We start from the raw sequence: 20,559 nt of genomic DNA, 5'->3' as shown, positions 1-20,559 counted from the left end.
CTGGTGTTGTTGCAGCAGAGCGACTGCTGTCATGTGATTTGCTCGGCCGAGGAGCTGCTGGCTGCTGGCAGGAGCGTCGCGATTTCAGAAAAAGAAGAAGCCAAAGCACCGCAGGGCAGCAGGTGTATGCTTGTTGGAGCGGACACAGGCGGCTGCTTTCTCTCGGAGGACAGGGAGCTGCTCTTGTGCCGCCATGGGGTGCTGTTACAGCAGCGAGAACGACAGCACGGACCAGGTAGTTAGCTGCTAACAGGCTAAAGACACCACCGCTAAATACGAGACTTTCTCCTTACACGGAAGACGCGATATCAGTGTATTTTGGCGTGGACAGCGGGCTGGTGGAGGCCGTGGGCTAACTACCTCCAAGCGGTGGTTTGGCAGAGAAGGTGACATGACAGCTAAAGCGGCTGTAGGTCGTAGCTGAGCTGCAGTCGGAGTGAGGCCTGTGCGCTCAGACCAACCGAAGCGACTCACTCAGAGTTTGTCAGCGTGAAAGCAAAGCAACAAATGTCTTCTCGGGGCAGCAGCGCCGTCACGTTGGAGACAAACTCACTTTTATAACGATGTAGTATCGGCCGAGAAACCAAATACTGTCCTAAATGTTGTCAGTCATGTTTAACGGTGCGTAATTGACACTAAATATGTTAAATAAACGTGAGCTTCAGCACAATCACAGTGACACTCCGGGACGTGTTGTGTCATGTGACCCGCAACTTCCTTAGAAACAAAACGAGCTATTTGTAACGTCTTTCCTGAAACAAGTCACTTCTTCCTTAACTGTTAAATAGGAGAGGACGGTGAAAATAAACATGTCACCTGTCTGTGGGCGTGTTAACGATTTAAATGACTCAATGACGTAAACATTTGATGATATGACGGGGTTCTCTGAAGCGGAGAGAAAGAAGCGCGGCTACTTACTTAACTGTGATCGCGTCCTCGTATCTGCGCTCCTGCTGGATGTTTACGCGCTTTTGTCGTCGTTTTTCAGCTTCAGACGAAGCTATTTGACGCCATAGAAGTCTGGGTAAGAATCTAAGCTTTAAGAGGCGATCGATCGGCTGCTTTCTAAACAGCCTGTCGTTCACAACAACATGGCTGTGAGATCTGCAAGCGACACAACTTCATTTATGGCAAATGACTCTCTTGTTTGAGTTACTAATGTGTTTTTTTGTTCTAATGCCATATCATCAAATTTCCTTTTTATGACGTAGTGTAATGGATTCACTGAAAGCCTGGTTTGACCAATCGAAGTCTTCATATTTCACTAATGTGATGTTGATGACAAAATGATGTGAAAATGCTCAGGTTTTAGTGAAATACTTCAGATTTGACTTGATTTAGTACAGTTTCTTTCTTATTCTGTGTATTCTATTCTATGAATCTAAAATGGAATGTTGGCTCCATTGAAGCTTCACTGTAACATCAAACCTAGATGTGCGATGCAGTAAGCTGTGGGATGTATCTGATGTCTGGTGAGCGGCCTGTGATGTATCCTTGTCTTCTAGGACTCTGACGAACGCAAACCGCTGATCCCCCACCCGAACCCCGTCAGCAAACCCCCAAACGGGACAGAATGGATCACGACCAATGTCCCGTCAGCGCGCACAGACGAACAGGCTCTCCTCACGTCTATTCTCACCAAGACGGCACAGTAAGACATTCTTCACACAGACAGACTAAGAGGACGCAGCGTTTGTGTGTGCGGCCGTTCACGTGACTCTCACTAAACCCCTGTGTTATTCCCACCGTGTCCCTCTGCAGGAACATCATCGATGTCTCGGCGGCCGACTCCGTCATGATGGAGCAGCATGAATACATGGACAAAGCTCGGCAGTACAGGTGAGTGAGCGGCTCCGGTGTGTGTGATGTTTGACGTAAAGCACACAGTTAATCTGCCAAGTGTTCTTACTGACCTTTTATAGGAAGGGTTTGTTATCTGTCAATCTCTCCTATCCTTCACCTACACTCTTTTCCTTTCACAATATGCTTAGCTCAGCGCTTCTTCTCTTTCTGTGATGCAACAAACAACATATGGAGCCAAGAAGTAAAAGTTTGCTTTATTTCTATTATAATCTGTCCGTGGCAGATCAAATGGTTGCTGTGCTCAATATGTCCTTTTGAAAACTGAGGAGCTTTGTCTTATTAAATCATAAAGTAGAGATATGACACGTCCATTTTAGCTTTGACAGCAGAGAAGTTAATCAATAAAAAGTGAGGCTGTTATATCAGCAGCAGGTCATGAAGGTGGCCATTTACATTTGCTTGGTCGGTAATGAGACCACGGTGCACTTAACGTAAGGAAAGCTTCACGGATGAACGAGATGACTTACATGGCAGCATGGAAAACCTGGACGTCACAGAGGAGCAGACTCAGTTTGAACTGGACACTGCAGCCGGCCGGCCCGATCCAAAGACCGCTCTGTTTGTGTTTCAGCACCAAGCTGGCCGTGCTGAGCAACACCCTGCCCCAGAAGAAGGCCCTCACTCTGCCCTCCCTCACCAGCCAGCCACACCAAGTGCTCGCAAGTGACCTGGTGCCATATTCGGATGTTCAACAGGTACGGCACGTGTCACTCGCACGGCCTCGTCGGGTCTGTGATGTTCCCTCGCTGGCTGTGTGGTATTTCAGTGTGTAAGAGTGTGTGTGGCTTAAAATAGCTCCTCTTGCACACTGAATACATCCATTTATACATTCATACATACACATGAATTCTTACAGACTTCCTCTTTTTTTCTTGCAGGTGTCCAAGATAGCAGCTTACGCTTACAGTGCAATCTCTCAAATCAAGGTGGACGCTAAAGAAGAACTGGTGGTTCAGTTTGCCATTCCCTGATTCTGCGACTCCGGCCTGCGTATCGCTCCTCCCGTCCTGCTCTCTCCGTCACCCCACGCACCCCCTGCCTTCCTAGCCCACCCTTTATTAAAGCATCCCGGCCCCCTTTCGCGTTCCTCAGCCGCACCCTACAAAGACCGGAGACAATTGGGACGTGCGCCTCAGATTGCACCCTACGTTTGTCCTTTTTAATTGCGTGGCGGCGGGCAAGCCAAGTCATTGCAGCCAACGGAGGACGATCTGGATGACGCAGTAGGGTGTGATCTGAGATTAACAACAAGGCCCTGATCTGTACACCCCCGTGTTTGGATCACAGCATTTATCAGAACCAGTTGTGAAAGAGAATCACTCATTCTGTCTTGTGTCATGGTTTTTTAGGAAGGGGCGTCCCAGTTGTTTATTGTTAAAGATGCATTTATTTTGTTAGTAGAGTGTTTACGCCGTTGAATACGGAGGCTTCCACACGCGCTCACCAAGCTTCCCCTGGCCTGTGCCGTCTCACCACCGGGGGAGGCAGAGGGCCTGAACTCTACACCCCCCCGCACCCCCCTAAACTATAATCCAAAAGACATGGAAGAATGTACAGCACATCCACCAGGGAAAGAGCTTTAGGATTGTGGGGAGCGGAGCACCTGGAGGGAGGGAAGGTATCGGCTCCACAAACCCTCGAGCCAACAGGGGAAACCGGTGCCAGAGAAGGAATCATCACAAGAACAAAAAGCGAGAATTCATCGACAAGAGTGATCCTTTTCAGCGCGGAAGGCAAATCATGTCACACGGCCGGAGTGTTTGCAGTTTCTGTCTTTAACTGTGCAGTGATATCACGGGATGGAAGCACCTTTCCCCTGTATGTTCTCCTTTCACGGCTAAAACCATGTAAAGCAGTCAAAATGAAGAGAATTGAAAAAAAAATCCAATAGAACATCTTGTGATTTCATAAATTTGGTAGTAGTCCTTAGGAAAGCGTTTATGACTTTATGTCGTCCCGATCTGTGATTCAACATAAGGAGCGAGCTGCCTTGTGGTGGGTGAGGGTGCAAACACGAGCAGAGGGTGCCGGGTGCTGGGTGGGGGCCTTTCTTTGACAATTACTCAAGTTTACAGACAGTTACGTGTCTTCTGCAGGTTTCTAGCACTGAATTAATGATTTAAGCAGATTCTGTAATTCAGATTCCATAACTTCACATATTTAACAGCAGAGGTGGCGTACGCAAAAGACTGTGTGTGTGCGGAGGGGGCAGGGGGTAGATGATGATGCCTTTGTACAGAACTTTGGGACGCGATCAATGAAGTTGCTCTTTTGTGGAGAGTTCCACTGGTCAGGATTGACGAAGATTACAGGCGTTTTTATGAAACATGGGAACACTTTTAACCCCCCAGTTTGTTGGCTTTTAAATGAAGCTTCTCGCTGTAGATTGGAATATGATTGAGATGTTCATATTAATCAGAAACTAACTATTGTAGCAGTGGGGGAGAGCGATAACAATCTTATGTCCCATGGCAGATAACACGATCCACAACTTGTTTTTGATTATTTATTTGTTTTTAAAATGTTTTTTTTTTTGCTCTTCAGACGAGAGCCCAGGACTGTTGTGTGTGTGTGTGTGCGTGTGTGAGCAGGGAGCAGGGTCTGTAAAGGGATGATCTGCAAGATGTGTTTTTTTTTTCCGCCCCCCAAACACACACATCATTTGAGCTTTTTGCAATGGGCTCTTAGCATTTGTTTTGTTTGTTACCCATTATGTTATGTTTGTACCTTCTTAGGCTAGTACCAAAAAGTTTTAAAGATTGTGTTCAGTTAATTCATTAAAGACTTTCAAAATAAGCACCGTGTGTCAAATACAGATCCAAAAAGTGTTTAATTTTGAGTCAGGGGTTGGATTTCTGATGTGGTCGTCTGGTTACCGGTGGCGACTGAGGGACAGTTATTGTTTTAAAAGATGTTACCATAAAGTGGGGCAGTGGTTGCGTAACCAAGGAGGACATTCGGTTCATTCTCAGCTGTGGACGGGAAACCGAAACAGAGCACAGGGGGAGGGGGGCGGAGCTACAATTCCAGCTAGTCACCATGGAGATCAGCCATTGGTCACTGGACACCCTTTCTGGTGCGTCTGCTGTTGGTTTTGCTGCGGTGACAGATATTTGCAGTGTCTCTCTCCTGGTGCGTCACCACGCTGAAGTCCATCCTCTTCAGCTGAGGCAGGGCAGAAACTACACAACGCCTAAACACACACACACACACAGATACACACACAATGACCTTTAAATAAGTTCTTAGAAATAATGAATACCAGAAGAATATTAAAAAGTTTAGCCTATGCAAATATGTTACCTGTACTTTACACGTGAATTTAAATACAGATACAGTCAACATTGATCACAATTCTAGACCTGTGACCCCCCCTCTCTCTGTGTGTGTGTAACTGGTGTTGCTGTGCAGACTGGAGGATGTGGAATCTGAACTTGATCACTGCTGCACTTCAGCACCTGTTGCACTGTTCTGCACCTATGTGTTTGCCAAGCGTCTTTATTTCTCTCAGGCCCACACACAGGGTGAAATTGCACACTTCTAGCATTCAAGTAACCCCTGAAGCCAAAGAGAGAGTGAGGCCACATTTGTGTCTGTATTCACATATACACTATCAGCAGCTCTTATAATCTGCTGGGTGCCTGGTGCTTATACTCAGTTCAGATTATTTATTTAAGACGAAAGATGGAATGTCCTTACCTGTAGCCCTTGATGGTGTCTATAACATTCCCGTGCAGAGTGATGGTGTGTAGATGTGGCAGGACTCCTAGTTTGTCCACCTCTGATAGGGCAGAAATACTGTTGCCGTGAAGATACAACACGAGCAGTTTGCGCAGCTCACACAAAACCTAAAACACACAAAAAACACACAAATCTAATCTGATGTATCATGCATTCATTCGTTTATTAAGATGGTAAACATGGCTTTATGTGTGTATTGGCTCACCGGGTTGATGTGTGTGATTTTATTGAAGGAGAGGTCGAGCCAGGCGAGCTGTGATGGCTCAGCCAGGAAGTGGTTAATAGTTTTCTGGAGGTCAGTCAGGTCAGTGATGCTGTTGTTATTGAGGCGGAGGGAGCAGCTCAGGTATTTATTCTCTGAATTCCTCTTTAAAGGCCTCTGACCATTGCTGGGTTCCTCTGTCTGCGCTTCTGAAATCATAATTGAAAGAAAACGTTCAATTAATCTGTTTAATTATATATTACAGCAACTCTTTGTTTTAAATTCTTCTTAAATAATTATTACTTATGAAAGATGGCCCATTTCAGTCATTATGTGCCCAGTGACTAACCACATTCATAACTATATCTTTAGTTTAGATACTATATGTTGTGTTAGAAGCGCACATTTTAAAATGTATCACACAAACAAGGTCACCAGATGTGATGCAAGTCTAAATCTGTGATAAATGTTGACTAAGTACTACAGATATAACATGAAAGGTAAGTAGTGATCCAAGATAACTGTTAATTGGCATTAGAGTAATAGCACAGGACACAAAAATAGGATAAACTATGATAGGGATTCTTTGTTTACCACCTGCCATACTGCTGATGCATTTAAATGATAAATCCACCGGAGCTCCATCCATGTTCAACACTGTGGTTTGCCTGTGTGAGGACAGACATCCATTATGGTGAATCAAGAAGTGCAATGCCAGCCTGGGTGTCCTTTGAATATAGTTTTATTATGTTGCTCACGATACACAAAAAATAATACGGATAGAGGTCAGGGATATTACTTACTTTAACATTAAGAGAATTAGAGAATTATTAAGATTATCAAGACAACCCATATTACACCCCCGCCCCCTTAAAGCAATACTATTGAATTTGAATTTGAACATAATAGGCGTCGGGTCGAACACGACTGAACAGTGCCCCCTATCGGTGATATTTCACTTTTAAGGCGGTCGAAGATTTAAAAAGTAGCAACACGAACCGACGGAACATGGGAACATGCCACCTTCCTGTGTTGAATCGAGCTGTGCTATGTCTCGTTGTATTACCTTGTGTTATTCAATTCTGTCGCTAGGCAACAGACAAACAGACGCATACAAATTAAATCTTGCTCCTAATTTGCGCGTCTCTGGTAGCGACAACAACATTTTGTGGTGATGATTAACAGGTCGAAACGTCTCCATTCAACCATGGAACTCACCTGTGGTTTCAGACTATAATCCTTTGTCAAACCCGTAGGCAGACAGCCGTGGCCAGACATAAGCAGCAGGGCAGAATTTGGTTAAAAGTCTTGTTTTCTTTCATTTTAAATGCGCCAAAACAGTTACCAGGGAAACAAGTGTAAATCTTAAGGCAACAAGCCGTTTCCAGGGAAACACGGGGGTAGATTTGTAGTTTTTTTTTTACTACATACAGGGCTGTACATTACAGTGTGGCCTTCTTCCAGTAAGTAATATACACACAAAATATAATATGTGATAAAGAAATAATACTGGGAAAATAACAATTCGTTCTCGGAAAATAAAATAACAAGTTTGCACATTCGCTTCTGTGGATCCCCACTACACATGCGCATTAGTGTCTCCCTGGCTGAGGCTGCTGACGCGACAAGAACATGGAGGGAAAAGTGTTTAAATGACATAATTGACCTGTCAACATGTTACAAATGTTTTCAGTTCAATTCGGATTCGTAAAAAGGCATTTTAGATACTACGTCGTCACACGGGGCTGTAATCTTTTGTTAAGAGCCTATGGAGCCGGATTTCACTCGTTTTTTTTGGATACTTCTCTTGTCGTACTCTTTGTTTGTCGCTTACGCTTCCGGGAATTAAGCCAATCACCTTCATGTAACTTCCGATGCGACCATATGTGAGCGGTGATTGGTCCATTCAATCTTCAGCTACGCATTTTGAATTTAGATGCGTAGGTTTGGTCGGACTGTTAGGCTTCTGTACTTCGCAGTGCTTTTGTGTAAAAAGTTTCGTTCGTAGGAGCAGAAAATCTAGAAAGAAGTGGAGAGATCCTCGGCTGTAGCGGTGAGTCATTAGTCGTTAGGATTTGCTAAGCGAATTTAGCTTACAACATTTTAAATATATCGTAATTTATTAACTAGTAAAGAAATAATCCCGTAGCTGCTTGCAAAGGTAGCATAGTTTTCAATTGTTGACATTTTTAAGTAGACATATTTTAAATAATAGCGTTAATTAACTGTAAGCTGGGAAGATATCGCGCATTTAAACTATTAAATAAAGTTGTTGTGGTGTGCTCCATAGTTTGCGTGCCCTTAACGTGACCTAGTTAAAGTTTGGACACTTGTCTCTCATAGGTTGACTCGCTCTGCCACCAAACTTCAGCCAGGATGGCCATTAACGTCGGCGTAAAGGCTCTGCTAGCCTGGGTAAGTTTAACAGATTTAATGTCTCTCTGTAATAAGACAAATCTGCTTATTGGATAGTTACAAAACAAAGTATAGAGATTATGTAACGTCAGTGACACATCGAGGTCAAAGGTCCTCTTTTACGTGTAGACTACTTGCCGTTTAAAAGATGTAAACATTCAAGTACTTGTAGTTAAATTTGGACTATTTACCATTTGTTTCAATGTTGGGGTTAAAAGGTGTTTGCTGCATTGTTTCTGACTGCATAAAAAAAAATGTTTTTGCAGGTCAACAGCATGAAACTGTCTGACAGAGAGCTGAGTATTGGAGATCTGCAGGATGGGACAGTGTTGCTGAGAATAGTTCATATACTGTGAGTATGAGCTGTGGGCGGATATGTTTTGGTCCTGTGTAAACACATGGAGCTAAGTTTGAAACCTGGCTCCACCTGATCCTGTAGAGATGCCACGCCCTAGCCTGAGCTGTGTTCTCTCCTCTAGGAAAAAAGAGAGCAATCCCTGCATGACATACTCGGCTGATGAGCGGTTCAAGATCATCACTAACTTTATGGAAGGTGAACTGTGTGAATCTGTCATATCACTTCGACTATATAAGTAGATTTGGGTGTAGTCCCTTTAAAGTGGGTGGGTGGGAACTGATGAACCATGAATACGAACAGCGATTGATGGCCACAAGAGCTTTTTTAAAACATATTTTAATAGACCAGTAGGTGGCAAAGAAAGTTAATTTTCCCCCCACTGTTTGTTTGCAGCTGTGTTGGTCTGCAACTTGCTTGTGTAGCCTTCTCATATTTTGGTTTTGTGTATATTATTTCTAGGAGAATGCCGAGTCAATGAAACCAAAGAATTATCTTGGAAAAACATAAAAGATGGGACCAATCTAATAACAGAAATTGCAAAGGTATATGATCAATACTTGTTTCTTTCAAATTGCACATATTTTTGCAAGTTCACACCAAGTACCTCTAGAAATATGACTGTTGTCCTTTTGTCTCCAGGTGCTATTGTTGCTTGTGTATCATGATATGATGAATGACCGCTGCACCCTGAACGCGTTGGACTGTGACGTGGAGGTAAACAAACGGGAATTAAATCATATAAATGACAGATTGCTTGTTTGTGGGGTTTTTTCACTGCTTACCCCTTACATTTTCAGTAGACTCTTGTTGTGAACATGTATTTCATCAGCTGTGCTTCTATACCATCATGTGTGCTTTTCTTTTAGCGGGAGATTGCAAACCTAACCAGCAGCTATGTGATGGAGAGTGAGGGCCGCGTTTACCTGAGCAGTGGGATTGATGCCTATTTGAAAAGGAGATGTAAGGCACACATGCTTGTAATCTTCCATCTGTTTGGTGGATGTAACATGCAAACCCATGATATGTATTCAAATGTCTGTGTCGTCTCATCTATGTTCTCAGATTTGAACTTCTCACGCTCCCTAACGGAAGATTTCGCAACCACATCTCCCTCCAGTGCTTCAAGTATGGCCTCACTCTCAGATGCTGAGTCCCCCATCTTCTATCGTAACCACAAAGTCCATTTTGTGGATGTAGAGACAGTGGCTTCTTCCTCAACCAGGTATCACTTTGTGCTTTTATTTGTGCTTCTCTAAGTCTGCGAATGTGTTAATACGAATTAGGGGTGGGGTAAATCGACTACTCGATTACGTAAATATGTCGGCCTTTTACTTGAATTGAATAAGCAATATGTTGAATTTTAAAACGGAGATCATCAGTCAAAAGGTGGCTAGTTGTGGAATAATGCATTGCAAATCTTTGTTACATTTTTTTGTTTTTGAGAGAAGATGATTGAAGAAAATATTGAAATGTGAATGAGATAAGTTTGATATTTATCTCGGGGGAAATAATTGTCATATTGCGTAATAAATATATATAAATATATATATTGTGTAAATATAATCTATAGATTAATCGACTAATGGAAAAAATTATCTGTAGATTAATCGTTCAAAAAATACAAAATGTTTTCCTGGAATGTTTATGTATAGTACAGAAAACAATATTTGATTTCACATGAGGTTGTTGATGAATTGGATTGCAGAAAGTAGAGATTTGACCTTGAATCTGAGATACTAAGTATGTAGTAATTACAAAGTACGAGTAATGACAATAACTAAATGTGAAGGGCAAGGAGTGCCGTTACTTGAACCTGAGATTGCAAAACAGGTTATGAATTTATAGACTAACTAAGTTAAAGGTAAATCAATTGGTTATGTTTGTCTTGATTCGCCCCCGTCTGATTTGTTCCCGCAGCAAGTCTCCTCTTCAAGACATCATGAACACGCCGAAATTTCAGATGAGGAAGATGGAGCGACAGATGATCAAGGAACGAGATTACAGGGATGGGCTGGAGAGAGAGCTGGGCGGCAAACTGGCAGTGCTTGCTCAGAAAGGTACGACATTAGAACAGACCAGTGATTGCATAGTGTGTGTGTGTGTATGCTTGAAGAAATGAATTACTGTGGATAAGAGGAATAACCCCTCCCCCCCACATCACCTCTCATTTTTCCTCTGTAGAATCACACATTAACCAGCTGCAGTACCGTCTGGATAAGCTGAAGGTGGAGCAGGGTGATCGTGAGCAGTGTGTCAGGGAGCAAATCAATGAACTTGAGACAAAGAACAACACGTAAGTCCTGGTTAACGCCATAAACAAGAACTTGATTTTTATTTCTGACGCATAAGGAAATGTGTTGTCTGACACATTCGGCAAGAGTGAAGCGCTTTGTCTATTTTAACTGTTTCTGTCTCCTTCAGCTTACAAACACGCTTTAACGACATATTAAAACAAAATAAAGACCTGAAGAGTAACTCCTCACTTATGGAGCGGAAAGTGGACGAGCTGTCCGATGAGAACGGCGTGCTCTCCTCCAAGGTAACGACACTGTGGCACCCGATGCTCTTTGCACATTTAATCATAGATGCATAGAGTAAACAAATCCAGAGGCCTGACTTGGTGCACATTTGTCTCCCTCAGATGAGAGAGATCTGTTCCAAGCTCTCCCTGTTTGAGGCCGAGGTGAGGAGGCTGACAGAAACTCAAGCGTCTGCTCAGGAGGAATGGACGAACAAAAACGGACACCTCCAGTCTGAACTCAGCCAAGCCACTGCTCAGAAGGTTAGTCCAGCTCTGACTGATTCACGTATATCCTGATACCCTCATCAAACATGAGGTCATTGAAACATGAAACTTTGCATTCAAACTCAAAACACACATGTAAATGAACAAATCAAATCACTGATCGCCATTGTTTCCCAGGAGCTCCTGACTGAACAAATACAGATCCTCCAGAGCAAGATTTCAGGTTTGGAGGATGAAATGAGCAAGGAGACCAATGAAGAAATGGGAGAGAACATGTGGTCTGCAATGGAGGTAAAGTGTATAATTCTGTGGAAAAGCTGATTAATGAATTAGAAATGATGTTAGTTGCTCAATTTAATTTTCAGTGTCTTTTTTTCTGTCTTTATCCACAACAATACAAAGTACAAGACAGACAGATCATGTACATGAAAGAAAAGCTAATTTGGAGACTGGACCCAAAATGTATAATTGTGTTGCTCTATTTAGTCGTTGTGTGTTGGGAAAATAATCTAATCTGCACTCAATTTCTAGAGAGAAATGTTGAAGGATGAAATCGTGAGACTGAAGAATGAGATGGACGACGCCTTCACGTCCTTGAAGACGGCTGAGGTTGAGGTTCAGGCCAAAGCACAGCAGCTTGCAGAGTATCAACAAGAGGTGGCTCGACAGAAAGACCTCCTGCAACAACACGTGCTGAAGAGTGAAGAACTCCTTCAAGCCAAAGAGGCAAGTTTGGCACAGCTGCAACAGGAGATCACGCAGCAGAGAGAAGCCCTTCAACAAGAGATTCAGGAGCTCAGACGTCAAATACAGCAGGCGGAGACGGAGAAACTCCAGCAGGTGTCCACACTACAAAAGCATATCGCTGCTTCAGAGCAAGAAATTGAAACTCTCAAGGAAGTGAAGAAAGAGAAAGAAGACCTTCTTCACCAGGCTAAAGAAAATCTGGAACACCTCGAGACGAGGTTATGTGCTGCCGACTCGCTCACAGCTGAGAAAGACGAACAAATCAAGAGCCTCAGGGAGGAAGTTGCATTTCTATCAGACATCGCCAAAAAAGCCAAAGATGAAATCACAGCCAAAGAGGAAATGCTCGCCAAGCTGAGTGCAGAGAAGTCTCAACTGCAGGAGATGCTGGAGAATCAAATCCACGCATTAACAGTGCAGACAGTGGCCCTTAGCGCGTCTCTCAAACAGGCAAAGCAAGAAATCCAGGCTAAGCAAGAGCTGCTGGAGAAAAGCCAGGAGGAGAATAATCAGCAAAGGCAGACGCTGCAACAACAGGTGGCCGCCCGTGAACAGGAGAATAGGAGGCTAAATGAAGAGATGCAGGCAAAAAGCGAACAGCTGATTACTCTGGCGAATGACGGCTCGAGAAATTCTGAACTGCTACAGCAGGAGATCACAGGTTTGAAAGCTCAAATAGTAAGCATGGACGCCTCTCTCAGGAAGTCAGAGGAGCAGCTTCAGGCTCAGCTGAAGATGCTAAGCAAGCAAGAGCAGGAAACTACCCAACAGAAAGAGCTTCTGCTTCAACAGCTGTCCGCTTCTGAAGAAAGGATACTGGCTGTGGAGGAGGAGATCCAGACTAAGGAGGAGCAAATTAACTTGCTGAAAAATCAAAATTCGGAGCAGGCGGAACTGCTACACCAAGAGTTCCGAGACCTGCAGGAACAAGTGGAGCGTCTTAACTCCTCACTTAAAAAGGCCGAGGAGGATTTAAAGTCCAAGGAGGATCTCCTGGATAAACGAGAGCTTCAGAGCAGTCAACAGCAGGAGGTCTTACAGGTGCAGTTGGTGGCTTCTCAAGAGGAGATGAAGACGCTGTATGGACTGATTCAAGCTAAAGAGGAAGAGTTGATTGTACTGAAGGAGAGCTTCACACATTCTGACTTGCTACAGCAGGAGATTGGTGACTTGAATGAACAAATAAAAAGTCTGACTGATTCTCTCAAAATTGCCCAGGGTCAAGTTCAGGCCAAAGATGATTTGTTGGCCGAGGGAAACCAGGAGTACACATCGCAGACTGAGAGGCTCCGAGAGCACAGTTCAGTCCTGGAGGAGGAGGTAAACCAGCTGAGGGAGGAGATCCAAGCTAAAGAGGGACGACTTAACTTGTTGAAGATCGAGAGCAGCCAGGAAAAAGAATTGCTGCTAAAAGAGATCCAAGGTCTGAAGGTGCACACAGACAACCTGAGTGAATCTCTCAAAACTGCAATTAAGCAGGTGCAGGTTCAAGAGAACCTGCTGGCTAAAAGGGAATTGGAGAGTTCTCAGGAGAAAGACAGGTTTCAAGCCATCATGGCAACATCTGAGGAGGAGGTGGGAGGTCTCAGGCAGCACCTTCATGCAAAAGAGGAAGAACTGGTCACCCTGAAACAGGAGAGCTCAGCACATTCTGACCTGCTACAGCAACAGATCAGCGATCTGAAACGGCAACTTGACAGCATGGGTGACTCTCTCAGTAAGACTGAGGAGAAGGTTGAAACGCAGGCAGCCATGCTTGCCAAGCACGAGGAAGACAGTTCTCACCAGAAAGACGTCCTGCAGCACCAACTGTCTGCTTCTCAGGCCGAGGTGAGGAAGATGGAAGAGGAGATTAAAGCTAAAGAGGAGCGGATGGTTGTCCTGAAGGCCGACGGCTCAGAGCGGTCACATTTGCTACAAGAAGAGATCCAGGGTTTAAAGACACAAATGGAGAGCCTTCACTGCTTGCTGGAGAAAGCCGAGGTGGACCTGCTATCAAAGGAAAACCTGTTGGCGCAGCAGCAACATGAAAATGCTCGACAGAAGGAAGAACTCCATGAGCAGATGGAGGGATCTCAAGAGGAAGCCCACAGACTAAAGGAGGCGATCGAAGCAAAGGAGGATGAGTTGACCAAGCTGAGGAAGGAGAGCTCTGAGCAGTCACAGCTCTTAAAGGAGGAGATCCAGTGTCTGAAAAGCCAAGTGGACAAAATCGGCGACTTGCTCAAAAAGGCAGAGGGACAGCTAAACTTGGCGATAGTCGAGAGCAGCCAGGAAAAAGAATTGCTGCTAAAAGAGATCCAAGGTCTGAAGGTGCACACAGACAACCTGAGTGAATCTCTCAAAACTGCAACTGAGCAGATGCAGGTTCAAGAAAACCTGCTGGCAAAAAGGGAATTGGAGAGTTCTCAGGAGAAAGACAGGTTTCAAGCCATCATGGCAACATCTGAGGAGGAGGTGGGAGGTCTCAGGCAGCACCTATATGCTAAAGAGGAAGAACTGGTCACCCTGAAACAGGAGAGCTCAGCACATTCTGACCTACTACAGCAACAGATCAGCGATCTGAAACGGCAACTTGACAGCATGGGTGACTCTCTCAGTAAGACTGAGGAGAAGGTTCACATGCAGGGAGCAATGCTTGCCAAGCACGAGGAGGACAGTTCTCACCAGAAAGACGTCCTGCAGCACCAACTGTCTGCTTCTGAGGCCGAGGTGAGGAAGATGAAAGAGGAGATCAAAGCTAAAGAGGAGCGGATGGTTGTGCTGAAGGCCGACGGCTCAGAGCGGTCACATTTGTTACAAGAAGAGATCCAGGGTTTAAAGACACAAATGGAGAGCCTTCACTGCTTGCTGGAGGAAGCCGAGGTGGACCTGCTATCAAAGGAAAACCTGTTGGCGCAGCAGCAACATGAAAATGCTCGACAGAAGGAAGAACTCCATGAGCAGATGGAGGGATCTCAAGAGGAAGCCCACAGACTAAAGGAGGCAATCCAAGCAAAAGAGGATGAGCTGACCAAGCTGAGGGAGGAGAGCTCTGAGCAGTCACAGCTCCTAAAGGAGGAGATCCAGTGTCTGAAAAGCCAAGTGGACCAAATCGGCGACTCGCTCAAAAAGGCAGAGGAGCAGGTTCAAGCCCAAGAAGAACTTTTGTCAAGGGCACATCAAGAGAGCACAGAGCAAAAAGAGCAGCTCTATAAAGCTTCTCAAGAGGAGCTGCAGAAGCTGAAGGAGCAGATTCAGGCCAAAGAGGAAACGACTCAGGCTAAGGAGGACATGTTGGCCGAGACCCTGCGAGAGAAAGTCCAGCAGGAGGAGATTCTGCAGGAACAGATTCACTCATGCAAGGAAGAGATTCAAAATCTCAAAAAGGGTCATGAAGGGAAAGAGAGCCTTCTCCTCCAGGCCGAAGAGAAACTACAGAGTCTGAAGACAGAATTTTCTGCTGTCAACGCCCTCATAACCGATAAAGACCAAACGCTCAACGCTCTCAAAGAAGAAGTGACTCTCCAAACTAATTTAGCTCAAAAAGCCAAGGAAGAAGCCGAAATCAATGAGAAGAAACGTGTTAAGTTACAGGAGGAGAGTTTCAAACAGACAGAAGTTCTTCACTGTGACATCCAGGTGCTGAAAAGAGAAGTGGAAAGCATTTCTGGAACGATTCTGGCTAAAGAGGAGCTGCTCCTGAAAAGCCAGCAGGAGTCTGGTCAGCAGATGGACCTCCTCCAGCAACAGCTCCTCTCTGCGACCACAGAACTCGACCAACACAGAGAGGCAGCAGATGTAGCCATCAGACAGAAGGAGACTGTGCAGGAGTTGCAAGTTGCTACTTTGAAGGAAGTCGACGCTCTTGTTCAGGAAAAGGAGAAACTGCTGAGCAGAATACTCCAGGCAGAACAGAAGGAGAAAACCCTGGAGAAACAAATTGAAGCCACGGTCCTTGAGAATGAGGAACTTCTCCAAGCCATGCAGGCAACAGAGAGAGAAAACAAAACCTCTCGGAAGGTGGAATCTTTGCTGCAGCAGGAACTGGCGTCACTGAAAATGGAGAGGGAGAAGCTGCTGGAGGAGAAGGATAAAGTCGGGGTTAAGGAGAAGCTGAAGAGAGAGCTGCAGGAACAACTCTCAGCTAAATCCGAGGCTGTTGAACACTACAAGACACAGGTTGGTCAATATGAGTCATCTTTCTCCTCTAACTTCATTGTTACTCAAATGCAATGCTGCTCAATCAGTTTTCGTCTTTCATTGAAAAGTCACAAACTCCAAATGTTATCAAATGTCTGATTAACGTGGACTAACTGACCGCCGTCCCTTGTCGTCATGCCACAGATGGAGAAGGCAGCGAGCCATTACAATGTTAAGAAACAGCTTCTTCAGGAGAGCCAGGAGCAGCTGGCTGAACTCAAACTTTCCCTAGAGGTGAAAGAAAATGAGGTCCGAGGCGTTTGCGCCGAAAACAAGCTTCTGCAGTTGGACCTGGAGAAGGCACAAAGCACCGAGAGCAGCCTGCTGAGACAGGTTGCCAGTCTGGAAGCACAGGTGGGTACTGCAGGAGAGACACACACAGTAACACTCTGTTCTCCATAAACTTGGTGCATCAATAGCGTGAACTTATTTACTACAGCTTAGGTTGGACAAGGCTAAGAAGTGTTTTGTTTGTTTGACTTATCCCACTAATCTCTCTGTTTCAGCTGGCCTTCGCTGACCGAAACCTGCGGGACCTGAACAAGATCCGAGCTACTGGAGGGGACGCTTCAGAGTCGCACTACTTTCCCGTTCCCAGCCTGATTTCGAGAGGGCTGGTGAAGAAGAGCAACATAAGCTCCGACAGCTTGGAGCACAGCTCTCTGGACGACTCTCTGAACAACACCAGGTAACGACCCTGATTCTGACCAATTGGGGGTATCAACAACCCTGATTCTGACCAGTCAGGAGTATCAACCACCCTGATTCTGACCAATGGGGGGTATCAACGACCCTGATTCTGATCAGTCAGGAGTATCAACGACTCCACAGAGGATAAATCCTGCGGATCCCCACCAGTCTGTCAGAACCTAAGCAGCCTTTCGGAGGAGAAACGTCTTCAAGCCTTTACCAGCAAGTTCAGTTTCCCAAGATTAGCTTTCCTTGGATACCATGACCTGGACAACTAGGAACCTTCACAGACGTCTGAGAAAGTATTTTGTTTGTGGTCAAATGAGGAAACAAAGGCAGGAGAACTTTTTTGTTGCTATTCTGATTTTGTTTTGTTTGTCTTTAAACTTGAAGACTGGGGACGAAGACTGTTCTTTATTCTGTAATGATCAACTGGATCCCTGATGTGCATTAACCTCTGTTTCTCACCCCTACAGGAAACTGTTGGTGCCCGAGGAATCCAGCACACCTCTGGTCCGGAGTTCAGAGCGTCTGGCGGCTAAACGCCAGGGTTTACAGGCAGAGTCGCTGGAGACGCTGTACTTTACGCCCATTAACAACAGGCATAGCATCAGGTATAACAGTTGTGTGTATTTATTCAATGTCCCAATCTGTACTTAAATGTAAAATGAAGATTGTATAGGTTTAACAATGATGTATGTGAAGGTGGGATAGAGGTGGAGACCAAAAACTCTTCTGAGTCTAAATCAGCAGCAAATTAAAGCTTGGGTGAAAGCGGCACTTACTTTATTTGTAATGATAAAACTGAATTTAGGGCTTGAACTACTTCACCTTATTTATCTGATAATTTTTCTTGTTGTTTTTCCACTCCTAGGATCAACACAGAGCACGGCTCAGAACTGGAATCAACCAGGAAAAACCCAACGTCATCGGTGAAGCGAAGAAGGACCACGCAGGTTGTAAACATCACTCTGACCAAGGTGGAGGAAACTCACATGCACACTTGTATACTGTATACACACCAAGGTGTCTTAAACTGTGTGAGCGTGGCGTGTTTGTGTGCTTCACTCTTTCTTGGTGAATATTTACTGCATGTATGGAAAGTTCAACTCTGTCACAATGATTCACTTAATGATCGAAAAAGGAATTAACAATGGAAGGTTTTTGAAATGTAAATTTTTACCCGCTTCTCGTCCGTAGAAGACCCCGGGCAGCAAGGAAGAAGACGAGGACACTTTCTACAGTCTGGTCTCGGCTCGCTCCCAGCCCAACGTCTCCAGCGCTCACACTTTGAGGTCCGTCACCACGGAGCTGTGTGAGACGCCTGCCCGGGGGCCCGGGGCTGCCAGCGAGCAGCTCCTCAACCTGCCAGGGTACAGGAGGAGCACCATCCATTCACAAGGTGCGTACAAACTCAGCTCACTCACAGCCAGCTGGGTGCAGGTTGGAGAATATAGATTATATGTAGATAAGTCATTTCTTACTGCAAATGAATAACATTAAGCTTATTTGTCATTTTTGAAGCCCTCTAGTGTTTGGTTATGGTCATTTGTTTACATTCAGGTTGCTGTGTCACTGCTCAACAGTGCTCTCTCATCATGTTAAATGTACAGGTGGGGTTTGCACAGTGGGGGTTTAAGGGCCTCAGATGTGACTATGTGGGGTCAAAGTGTAACGTTTGTTGTTGTTGTGTCTCCAGCTACCAGTACGTTCTGTGTGGGTGCAGAAAATGAGCCCGAAGGTGCAGGGGATGACTGGATGAGGATTGCTGAGCTCCAGTCCAGGAACAAGGCGTGCCTGCCCCATTTAAAGAGCTGCTACGCTCTGGAGTCTGGGGTAAGTAGAGAGAGAGAGACACACACACACACACTACAGACACACAGTAACGTCCAACATATTTACAACCTAATTATTGAGTCTAGTAGTTGGTTTAGCGATAAAACATTAAAATAAATGTGTTTCAATTCTATTTTTTGGCATTCATTTGAAGAGTTTTCATTCCAGTCGTATCTGTTTGAGTCAAACCACTCTCTGCCTACAGACTTCCAACAGCACTGCGTTTGTTTTTACCGACGAAGAGGTCCGTATGGGCGACCCCTCAGATACGTTCCGTCGGGCGTCCATGATGCCCGGCCAGCTGCAGGAGTCTCTGGCCTCCCGCCGCCACTCCTTCATGCCTGGACCGACGGGCGTCAACAGCGCAGCCAGCAGTCTTCACCACAGGTTATCCTTGATGCCCGGCCAGCTGCCGTCAAGGACCATCGGCTCCTCTCAGATACGAAGCCCCAAAGGCACAAAGCGGACTTCTTCTGCACTGTCCATACCGCTAACGTCTCCGGAGGTTGGTTTACACAACGAGATTGTTTATATTATTTTCGGTATTTATTGTTTGTATCTTTGTCATCTTTTCCCTCTGGCAATCCCTAATCTGCATTTTTCTCTCACAATCCTTATCTGCCAGAAAAAGGTCAAGCCCAGCTGCTTCCCTCGTCCTCTCACTCCTAAGAATAGGAACATAATCTCTGGGTCTTCAAACTATTACATTCAGCCAGCCATCAGTCCAGTGAGTCCACTTGTGTCTTTGGTCCTTTGTGTTGTGTTTGTTCACTGAATGTTGTGCTGGTATAAACGTATTTCTCTCACTTGTTGCCCTTTCAGGCTAACCGTTGTGAATCCACGACGTTCACTATTGAAAACACCCCAAAAAGCAATAATTACCTTAAGAAAGGGCTAAACAAGCTGCGCAGCTCCACCCGGAAATCACCAGGGAAGAGTTCGAGGAAGTCACCTGCTCATACGGCTGTCCGTAACGAAAACAAGGCGTCCGGAACTTCCACGACTGGATTGGGACGTGCAGGCAGGGTTGGCAGCACTAAATCCCCCCAGGTGACCGTGAGGGGACAGAGGAAGTCTCCACGTGTCGCTAGCAGTACAGCAAAGCCAGCAGGTCTGACTGCAAAGCCAGCAGGTCTGACTGCAAGTGCTCGCAAGGTAAACACGTGCCGCTTGTTTTCAAAGTGACAACATGTAGGTCTATACCTAAGTCTGCATTTGATATATAGAGATGTTATTATGTATGTTATTAAAGCAAATGATCATGAGGGACAATATGGTACTCTGAATATTCAAAGTGAATACATATTTTGCTAACGACTGAATTGTAACACTTTCCACAGGCAGTGTTTAATTGAGGACAGTCTTCTTGGATGTCTTTTAAAAGGTCTTTATTTGTCAATTCTGAACCTTAACTTGTGGTTATGGTGAATGGGTTTATTTTAATCTATTTAAAGGCTGCTGGTTATTAACACATATTCATAGTGTTCACGGGACATTTGGGATGGCCACGTCTCTATGTGTGGAGCTTTGGATGCTTTCTCATTGGCATTGCTTTTCTTTCTCCGTTTGTACTCTTTGTTTAATTAGAAACTGTCTTTTCCCCACAGATGATGATCAAGATGAAAATTTGAGGATGTTTCCAATTCTCCTGGGTCTCGATCATATTTCAATCATTCCGATCATGTTTATCACATCTAGATTATTGTATTGTTGTTTTTACATATTTTACATGTCAATAAAAACTATTTAAATGCCACATGATCATGTTTCAGTTTTTGG

General features: G+C 44.9%; 3 protein-coding genes across 5 annotated transcripts; 2 read left to right on the top strand and 1 right to left on the bottom strand.

Moving 5' to 3' along the window:
* Nucleotides 1-7: 7 nt before the first annotated feature.
* On the top strand, nucleotides 8-4,659 carry lamtor1 (late endosomal/lysosomal adaptor, MAPK and MTOR activator 1). The gene is made up of 5 exons (XM_076146082.1): nucleotides 8-235; nucleotides 1,506-1,651; nucleotides 1,762-1,839; nucleotides 2,435-2,558; nucleotides 2,742-4,659. The coding sequence occupies exons 1-5, from the start codon at nucleotides 194-196 to the stop codon at nucleotides 2,832-2,834; spliced, it is 483 nt and encodes a 160-aa protein (XP_076002197.1). The 5' UTR covers nucleotides 8-193; the 3' UTR covers nucleotides 2,835-4,659.
* lrrc51 (leucine rich repeat containing 51) lies at nucleotides 4,452-7,168 on the bottom strand. The gene is made up of 5 exons (XM_076146081.1): nucleotides 7,025-7,168; nucleotides 6,404-6,474; nucleotides 5,810-6,015; nucleotides 5,563-5,711; nucleotides 4,452-5,056 (listed from the first exon to the last, which is right to left on the bottom strand). Exons 2-5 carry the CDS (start codon nucleotides 6,453-6,455, stop codon nucleotides 4,921-4,923), a joined length of 543 nt encoding a protein of 180 aa, XP_076002196.1. The 5' UTR covers nucleotides 6,456-6,474; nucleotides 7,025-7,168; the 3' UTR covers nucleotides 4,452-4,920.
* A 548-nt stretch (nucleotides 7,169-7,716) lies between these two features.
* numa1 (nuclear mitotic apparatus protein 1) lies at nucleotides 7,717-20,551 on the top strand. Of its 3 annotated transcripts, XM_076146077.1 has the most exons (25): nucleotides 7,717-7,859; nucleotides 8,150-8,221; nucleotides 8,488-8,573; nucleotides 8,701-8,774; nucleotides 9,039-9,121; nucleotides 9,219-9,293; nucleotides 9,446-9,539; nucleotides 9,642-9,801; nucleotides 10,497-10,636; nucleotides 10,761-10,872; nucleotides 11,001-11,118; nucleotides 11,221-11,361; nucleotides 11,503-11,616; nucleotides 11,857-16,233; nucleotides 16,399-16,608; nucleotides 16,761-16,942; nucleotides 17,421-17,558; nucleotides 17,819-17,924; nucleotides 18,145-18,346; nucleotides 18,644-18,780; nucleotides 18,986-19,285; nucleotides 19,406-19,507; nucleotides 19,603-19,935; nucleotides 20,121-20,164; nucleotides 20,388-20,549. In XM_076146077.1, the coding sequence occupies exons 2-24, from the start codon at nucleotides 8,183-8,185 to the stop codon at nucleotides 20,133-20,135; spliced, it is 7,338 nt and encodes a 2,445-aa protein (XP_076002192.1). In that variant the 5' UTR covers nucleotides 7,717-7,859; nucleotides 8,150-8,182; the 3' UTR covers nucleotides 20,136-20,164; nucleotides 20,388-20,549. The 3 variants fall into 3 exon arrangements, with proteins under 3 accessions (XP_076002192.1, XP_076002193.1, XP_076002191.1); XM_076146078.1 differs by lacking the exon at nucleotides 20,121-20,164 and having other exon boundaries at nucleotides 17,819-17,900; nucleotides 20,388-20,551; XM_076146076.1 differs by lacking the exon at nucleotides 20,121-20,164 and having other exon boundaries at nucleotides 20,388-20,551.
* The last annotated feature ends 8 nt before the right edge of the window (nucleotides 20,552-20,559 follow it).

This window comes from Genypterus blacodes, unplaced genomic scaffold (assembly GCF_046128005.1).
Source record: "Genypterus blacodes isolate CSIRO-AG114 ecotype Tasmania unplaced genomic scaffold, CSIRO-AGI_Gbla_v1 ptg000032l_1, whole genome shotgun sequence".
Taxonomy (NCBI): domain Eukaryota; kingdom Metazoa; phylum Chordata; class Actinopteri; order Ophidiiformes; family Ophidiidae; genus Genypterus; species Genypterus blacodes.
This window is presented reverse-complemented; position numbering and strand designations above follow the sequence as displayed.